The 9,563-nt window shown below is 38.8% G+C and overlaps 1 protein-coding gene across 1 annotated transcript in view; it reads left to right on the forward strand.

Annotated features, from left to right (window-relative positions):
* Window positions 1–8,974, forward strand: part of rimbp2a (RIMS binding protein 2a) — a 77,839-nt gene extending 68,865 nt beyond the window's left edge. Inside the window, 6 exon segments of the mRNA XM_071536484.1 lie at window positions 2,879–3,048; window positions 3,707–3,875; window positions 4,396–4,496; window positions 5,200–5,271; window positions 5,803–5,967; window positions 8,747–8,974. Of these exon segments, the coding sequence (XP_071392585.1) occupies window positions 2,879–3,048; window positions 3,707–3,875; window positions 4,396–4,496; window positions 5,200–5,271; window positions 5,803–5,967; window positions 8,747–8,974 (905 nt within the window).
* The last annotated feature ends 589 nt before the right edge of the window (window positions 8,975–9,563 follow it).

Here is a 9,563-nt window from a genome sequence, read left to right on the forward strand (position 1 = left end):
TCGTATGGGACAATGACAGGACAGATTGACCATATATTTCTGTTGCCTACTCTCCTCAGAATTAGGCTTACAAGTTATATCTTGAAATGGAGTAACTGTAATTGTCCTGTTTTTACTCAATACAGTACAAAATATAAGAACTACAATACCCAATAAATACAATCCGTACATTACACAATGTACACTACAGTACAATTTATAATACAATATACAATATAACATACAACACCAGGAGCGTGAGTGTTATGAATAATATAAATGCTAAATGATAAGTGATATATGGTATTGCACAGTAGGTAAGTGGTAATATGATATAAGTAGTCAACACTGACGGCACAGTGGTAGTGCAGTGATGAGTGCAATAACAGTACAACAGTCCAACAACTGTACAATAACTACCGTGTCTTGTGGTTAGAGGTTTGCCCAAAAATTCTCCATTGACTCTCACTTCGACACATCAACCCAGTCTGATGTCTCCAAGTGTGTAGCGTGTGTAGACTATTATGTTACCTATGATAACTTTAACTGTATTGCTTTACCAGTGAGTCCCCATCCATTGTCAATGCCGGCCCCTAGCAGCACAAAGTCAACATTACAGTGTGACTAACTAACGAATGAACAAACAAACTAACGGACGGAGACTGATCCATACTCCCCCCCTTTGGTAGGAGACAATAACTACAAACCTTCTCCTGATGGGGCGGTGGGATTCATCTCCACCATAATTGACTTCTATCCCTGAGTCCAAACCTCCAAGCTCTGAGAAACCTGTTCTGGCCTAGATTTATTTGTGATTATTTGCCCACTCTGCAGTTCCACCATATGTGGCAAAGGTCCAGATGGACGAGCGAGAGTAGCAGAGGTGTGACTTTAAGGCAAGACAGAGTCGAGGCCAGTGACCCACCTTATAACATTACCTGCTCTGCCCAGAGGCATGACATGAAGAAGTATTTTTAAGATGCACACTCACTGTGCTCCTGTGGAGGCGGCAGTTGAGTATTCTCAGATGGTATGCACTGTATTTAAATCACCACCAGATGGAGCCATTCCAACCCCATGCTAACACTAACCTCCTTACTTCTCGTTCAATCAACCCAATCAGTAGCAGATGCATTACTCAGGCTCTGGCTTCAACATCACTCATTCCAAACAGTTGTGGTGTGGCACAATGGATTCAAGACTCTTTAATGGGAGTTCCCTTTTATGTTCAACTTTGTTACAACTGGCAAATACTCTTGAATCAGAGAAATATTAATTAACAGTATAAATGTAAATGGTACCTATATTCCATTTAATGAATAACGTAAATTTCATCAATAGTCTAATGTAACCCTTCTGAAATAGGCCAACTGCATCCTGCAGCTGCAAATCAAGTTAAATAAGCTAAATGTGGTGGTTATGTCATATTGGAAATATGCGATCAAAAATGGCGACCAAAAAATGAGTCTGTTTTATCATCTCTTTTAAAGCTTTAATGCACTATCAACACATGACTGCATGTGTAGCCTGGTAAATTCAACTTTGACAACGCAAGCATAATAAAATATATTGCAGGGAGAGAATCTTAATAAGCCTATCAAAAATAAACAATAGCTGACTGACCATATTGGTTTTCTTGTGAAAACTTTAAGTACTGCAATTTTACCACAAAATATACCTATTCAAGACAAGACATGCTGTGATGGCACAATTCAAGTTGGTTTTCCAAAAGTAGCAAATACTGATAGCAATTAATTTAATTTCAAAAACTTGATATAGTAATTACTCAAGGAAGAAATATTCAAATATTGATTATTCATGAATTTTCCTCAATAAAATCTACCTTTTGGCCATTTTATTAGCCTTAGTTTGTAGAAATCTAGTGAAGTTTAGAGTAACTAGCATCTTGTGTTATACAAGGGGTGGCGATAGATCAAGAATTACACTGAGTTAGTTACATTTTCATTTTAATATGAAGTGAAAATAGACATAGAATTGTGTATACATACATACAACTACTATATGCTCTTGATATTAGAGGCAATAGCTGTAGCTTTTATTTAGGCTTTTGGTAGCATGCATGTCAGAGTCTTGTGTGTTGCTGGTGTTGCTGAATGTGTCATTCTGTGTTTTCACCTCCATGTATCACTTCTATGTAATACACCATGTTTGTCTTGCCCCTCATTTGTCACTCACTTATAAATGCATATTGAAACATAAGTACCTACGAATAATTATAAATAAATGTAATGTGTGCTGAATGATTAAATGACAAAGTAAGAGACTGACCACAGATTTATGCCTGCATGCTGACAGACAGAAGTATGGTTGGATATCAAAATCCAATCCATCATGCGATACTGCATGATCAAATCGATAGAACTTGTAAAAGGCAAAAATGTTCCTTTCATTAATTTCATACTCCACAAAGGCATGCCTAACATGCGTCACTATGTACACGTATGGGATTACATATCGTAGAAGTGGTATATATATGCTGCATTGGCTTTTGTCATTAGTTTAAATTATTTCCATGGTGTGAGGAGCAGAAGATTAGAGTCACTAAGCTCTCTGCTCCATTTTATATCTAATTGGGACCAAACGCCATGAACCCAGGCACATTTAACTTTACAGGAGACCGATTTTACATCAGAAAAAAAATATCAAAATGCACTTGTATGATTCAATAATTAATAATTGGTTGACCTCTATGTAATAAAATTATACATTTAATTCAAAATAATAAATTTAAAACCTTGAATGCAAAGATCAAATATACATGCAAAAACAAAAAACTGTCTCCCACAATGTGCCTGTTTTTCCACGCTGGGTCACATTTATTGCTTGTTCTGTTCTGTGATGCAGGATGATGGGATTTTTTGTCTCCCTTATGTTAAAGATGGCTACAGGGATCGGGAACGCCGCTCCCCTCCGTACTATGATGAGTCAGAGCCTGAGGAATCCTTCCGGATCTTTGTGGCGCTCTTTGACTACGATCCTCTCTCCATGTCCCCCAACCCAGATGCAGCTGATGAGGAGCTGCCCTTCAAAGAGGGACAGATCATTAGGGTGGGTGCTTCAAATGAGACAGTCAGATACTATGAGGTGCTGCCTTTATTTGGCTCTGAATGTGAAGCCGCACTGTGGGACACCCTGCCAAAGAATATTAGAGAGGCAGGCTCTGTAAGCATTTTCAAATGACTGCTAAAAACTTATAGCTTAGCTTTTAAATAGCCTTCATTTTAACTGTTTAAATTGATTGTGTTCTTTTATCTTTCTATTTTACTTCTCTGATCTGATTATTTTAATGCAATGCATTTTGCTTGTTCTTTTATATGAATTTTATCTTTTTATCTGTCTTTTATCTGCCTTCTATTGATATAAAGCACATTGAGTATATGAAATATGTATATAAATAAAGGTTATTATTATTATTACTAGTTTTTAGCCCCATTTGGGCCTTCTTACACAAATTTGAACCGTTCTCAGAACGATCAGTAATTTCAACATCACTGTATGGCTTAAATGGTTATTTTGGCATAAAATAATTAGAGAAATCTTTTAATGTGCCTTCATTCAACACTAACGGCTATCATAAAAGTCACTCAGCCTGAATCTATCCTACATTAGTATTGCAGGCGTACCCTATGGGTGGCTAATCAGCACAAGAGAAGTGCAGTATTGTAAAAAGATAGCAACATATACATAACTCTCTCACTCCCTCCAGGTGTATGGTGATAAAGACACAGATGGGTTTTACAGAGGGGAGGTGAGGGGCAGGATGGGGTTGATCCCCTGTAACATGGTGTCAGAGATAAGGGCCGAGGATGAGGAGACCATGGACCAGCTCATCAAACAGGGCTTCCTACCGCTCAACACGCCCGTGGACAGAATAGGTAACACACAAGTTTGCTCATTCTCATACACACATACACACACACAAACACACACACACATGCATGCACACACAAATGCCTCTCTGGGTCTCTGGGAGTCCATCCATAATACATCAATACATCACAATTTTTGTCAGAGTAGATTGAAAAGACCACACAAAATATTGGACAAAAAACAATGTAAAGAAGCAATACTCACCTTTGCAATTGGCAAATAGGAAGACTACGGTGGGGAGAGGGGTTGTTTATGGAATGTGAACTAAATAAACAAATAAATATTGTACATCCTAACATTGGGATAATTGTTTTTCTTTTGAAATACTAACTGAATTTCTATCAATAATTCAAGTGTAATAACCTGAAATGTCAAAATTAAAATCATGCTTTGGTTTAAAAGTCTGCAAACAAGGGATTTGCAAGTAGCCATCCCTTTGATTTTTATTAAGGATTGTGAACCAAAAAGGTTCAGATCAAACGTTGTAGACAGCTTGTTAAAATGCCTTCCCTTTATCCCTTCCAGAGCAGAACAGACGAGGCCTCCGTCGAGATCAGGCCTCGAGGAGGATGGTGGCCCTGTATGACTACGACCCGAGGGAGAGCTCCCCGAACGTCGATGTTGAGGTACCAGAAACTGTTGCAGACACGCTCCCATACACACAAGAGCTGGCAGACCCGAGGAAGTATTGGAGGGTACTAAAAGGGGAAAAAAATCCAGTCTTATGGTGATCACTGACTTATTTTACCTACTTTTTTATTTACCACACATTGATCGAAGGAAAGAGAATACCCGCAAATTGAATCTTCATCTCAATTAACTTTTGCAGTGTTTCAACCGGCTGTGGGTCTTTGTCAGACAACATGACCCACATCTAATAAAGTAATAAAAAATAAAAAATAAAACTACTGGGAGCAAGATTCCTTTTCTTTATTGAATTTTGTTTTTAACCTGCATCTGAGAAAATCTGAGATTTTTTGCATCTCAAGTTACCACACTCTCTCACAGTCACAATCATATAAACACACCAACTGGCAAACTATTTTACAAGGGGTTGTATTGACAATAAAGGTGCAGGTCAAGATCACAAAAACGAGTTGAAGCACCATTTGCACAATCCACATTTCAAAGCTTTAAAATCCTTCTAAAAGTCTTCTCTTTATCTACATGTCCTCCTTTGTGACTGGTATAGATTTAAAAGGGGGAATCAATATGGAAAATTGTCTTACCTGGATTCACCTCAGCAGTGTACTTCACGAAAAGAGCAAGCATCCCTACTATTTTGTACATTCAGTGTATATTCCTTTCTCTATCTCTGTCTCCTGATAGGCCGAGCTGACCTTCTGTGCTGGTGACATCATGGCTGTGTTTGGAGATATTGATGAAGATGGGTTTTATTATGTGAGTGCCACTTGTCCGCCATGTTAGCTTCTTTATTTCCACAGAAAATAGAGAGAGAAGATACACTGAGATAGATTATTTTCCATTTGAACTGTATTATTTATTGTTGAACTGTTGTGAATAATAATCATTGTTGTTGTTGCTGTTGTTGATAATCATTATATAGTGGAGTGTCAACCCAGCACACGCACACACACACACACACACACACACAAACACACACACACACACACACACACACACACACACACACACACACACACACACACACACACACACACACACGCTGTATCTTAATGCTTTGGAAATAGCGTTCTAAACTTTCATGCCTACAAAGCCAATTGAATTGTGAAAATAATTGATTATTTTCAGCCACTTGTCAGAAATGGCCTCAACTCTCTTATTCAAACAACCATATTGTTACCTCACCTCACCTCACCTCACCTCACCTCACCTCACCTCCTCTCCTCCCTCCATTATTCTTTCTTTTCCTTTCCTCTCCATCCCTGCCCTCTCCATCCCTCTCTTCAGGGTGAAATCAACGGCCACCGTGGTCTGGTCCCCTCCAACTTCCTGGAAGAAGTGCCTGATGACGTGGAGGTGTACCTGACAGACACTCCGTCCCACTACCCCCAGGAGGAGCCTGCCAACCGGCCCCCCGCCAACTCTGCCGCCACCGTCACAGAGGGCAAACGGGTACATCATCATCGCCGCTCTCAGCGCTAGGCCCTGTGTTCATCCATCCTTCGTCCTCTCTCTTGATTTCCGTCTCTCGCTTCCTCCACTTGCCGTCTATGTGCTGTTCAGTGTGTGTGTTTGTCCATGTGGTGACAGTGGTGACTCTTTACAAACTAACAACCCCCCCCCCCCTCCCCCTCGTCCATTGGAAAAGGGGAAAAAAATCCAGTCAAACACCTTTCTGAGTCTCAGAGAAAGGAAGAAGCAAAGCCTGATATGGACAGAGAGAGAATAGACCTTGGGAGCTCTGCGGGTGATTTATGCATGCAGCACTGGCAAAGGAGGGTGAAGATAAGACAAGATAATTTGGTACCTCTTTGCACTAAAACACAAAATCAAATTCTGGTTATTGTGTATAATAATAAGTGCTTTATTAACACATACCAATTGTTTCCCCATGACACTGAAAGAAAATATTTGCCTAACAAAAAAAACAACAACTTTAAAAGGTTAATAAGAGAGAAAAGCATGCCTTTTTCAAAAGTAAACTTGATACGTTTTATAATAACTTTCTTGGCTCAACTGCTGTATTTCCTTAAAGAGGCTTTGTTTCTTTTTGTATACTGCACACACATCAAACGATCTATTTTTCAGGCCTGTTGACAGTGGATACAGATATACCATGTTTGATCTGAGCTAGCAAGAGAAAGCTAACCGCTACACTGAGACGTCCATACTGTATTGTTACAATGGAAAAATAAAAGAAAAAATTGGATATAAAAAAAATTATTTTGCGCTCTGTGTCCATGTGTGTTGGTGCTGTTGTTGATGTTGTTGTTGTTTTTATTTTCAGTTTTCATAGTGGTGTGGGTTTTTACTGACGATGATGATGCTGCCACATCTGATTTCTTTTTTTTCCTCACCTGCTTGGCAAAACAAAACAAACAAACAGAAGAAGATTGTTCATTTCACACCATAAATGGCTCTGTCTGCCTTGTACAGTAAGTCAGCAACTTGAGATACCAAACTGAATGTTCTAATGCACACAGCTTGTGGTCACACCCATGAGATTTAAATGCCGGTAAACATTATGGAAGCACTCGTCAAGTGTTTCTGTAACGCTTTGCTTTGGCGGCGAGATGTGAGATCAGCAAAATTACCACTGATTTCTTCTAGTTTGAGCATTACCAAAATGTTTAGACCTGTTACAAATTATATATCTGTTTACACATCTCGATTTTGTAAGACATATTTCTAATGTTTTCCTGGCAAATTCTGTCGTTATCATTCTGTTTGAATAGCATCCATTTGGCACCCACAAGCTTTATAGTTTTTATATAACATTAACAATTTGGACTTAGATCTAAGCAATTTAAAATTAGCCCTCATTTCTAATTACCCATTAAATTGGAAAACACCATGATATCAAAGACAAAAATATAGTGATACTGAAGGTGTACATATATTTGTGTATGCAGCTAATGCATTAGATGAGATGCCTGGTATCTACAGTTGTGTCCTTGGGTGTTGTATATGATTGTATTGTATGTTCCCTCATGGCCTACTGGTGGTGGACCTCTCTGGCTCTGTGGCGTGCTAATGTCGTGCTCACCATTTGATGGCTTTTTCCTAAGTGTTTCTTCTCTATATATGTGTGTGTGTGTGTGTGAGAGAGAGAGAGAGGGGAAGAGGGGGAGAGGAAACACATATCTCTTGTGACGCCTTTCCAGAAACATTACTTTCTAATACAGACTCATTACAAATTGTGTAAGTGTGTCAACACAAGCAGTAAAAAGTAGCAGCAAATCCACTGATTTTGGTGGTCCAATGTATGAAAAATTGCAATCATCAGTTATATTCACACTAATACAATCAACCACACTCACAAAAAACAAGAATTATTTGCTGTAGTTTATGGTTGATTTTTAATTAATAAATAGCCTACAAATTATTGTGGATGTTGGCGTTCCAACGAGTAAACACAAGAATGCTTTCAAAATGAAGCAGCAAAATACCGTTCTTCTGCTTCTTCCGACATGACTTGAACGCAAACTAGCAACGCTAAAAAAGTATCAAATGGACTATTATAACTGAAATGTTGTGATAATTGTTCAGTCGCAGCTATTTAAACATATATGTTGAAAGGAGGTGTTTTAATCACTTTTTGGGTTCAACTGCTGGCCCTGTGTATTTTTCAAGACAATCAATCATCATGGTGGCAAAAACTAGGAAAATAAGGCCCATGTTGAAAATAACTGGAATTATCCTTTAATAAATGACAATAATTACATTTAATAGTAGCTTACTTATCAATTTAATCTAGAAAATACAACGTTTTAGAGTCTATATTGCAGCTGAAAAGCAATTAATTGCATATCTCAACAAGGAAATTCAAACAATAATGCACAATCAATAAGACATCATTGCATTAGTGCATATTTTGCTTATTATGTGTGTTCAGTAAATGGCCACTTCAGATAATAATAATAATAATAATGAATCAATTCTGATAAATGTTACTGTACAAAGACAGTAGATACATGGAGAGCTCAAACTCTGAGGGCTACTCAGAGTTTTTGTTTAGAAGAGGATATGCAGTTCCAAAACTTTCACCATACTGTCTTTTCTAGTGAAAGATGGTAGTCCTTAGTGGGGTTTTTGTTTGTTTTAAGCCTTGATGAAAAAACACAGTGAGAGTAACAGACAGAGAGAGGCCTAGTCTGCAGTATGAGAGCGCTGCTTGCTTTATAATACCCCGCCCCATGCCTCCACACCTCCCCATGGCTTCTCTCCTCAGGTTACCACAGAAACCACTGACACCATCGAAAATGATGCCGCGCCCGTCCGAGCGCCGTCCCCGATCGTGCGGCCCCTCCTCCCAGGTACCATGAGGCCCCTCAGCCCTACGAGGGGCCCCCATGTTCCGCTGGACCCACGGGATCCCCAAGACCTGGCAGCCAAGAAGAAGAAAGGACTACTGTCCAAGGGGAAGAAACTGCTGAAGAGACTCTCCCCCGTGAAATAAAAACAAAACACACATGTACAATACGTGCACATGCTGGGCTCTGTATATTGCATACATGCAATCAACTCTGATCCAACAACACATGGCAGAGAGGATGTGAGCTTTGTCTTCTGGACCATGTGAGCCTATTTGAATATAATCAGTGATACAATTATTCATGTTCAGTGATGAATACAAATCGACTTAATTATGTACAGTGCAGCGTGCCAAAATCAAGAGAGAGGTCAAGACACAAATACAATTAACTGTGATGTATTTTAAATCAAGGGATGATAAAAAAAAAAAAAAACTAGGATTTTCATGACATGTATTTTACTCTTTTCTTTATCATTAGTTGAATAAACTTTACTGGTGCATTTATTTCAAGCAGGGTAGCCGTGGAAAACACATCTGGATACATCAAAGTTTTCAATAGACTTTACTCAGCAAAAAAAAAACATTCACATTGTGGAGTATTGATGTCAATATGAGGAGACAGAGACCATACTCCTAAGAAAATCTGAAATAGACTACACTGTTATTGAGGCATTCTGTTAAGTAATGCTGGCTGCTAACACAAAGGCTTTATTCAGTGCAATATCATAGAAAG

Source organism: Centroberyx affinis, unplaced genomic scaffold (genome assembly GCF_046629955.1).
Source record: "Centroberyx affinis isolate AG114_WGS23_722 - 3 ecotype Tasmania unplaced genomic scaffold, CSIRO-AGI_Caff_v1 ptg002878l_1, whole genome shotgun sequence".
Taxonomy (NCBI): domain Eukaryota; kingdom Metazoa; phylum Chordata; class Actinopteri; order Beryciformes; family Berycidae; genus Centroberyx; species Centroberyx affinis.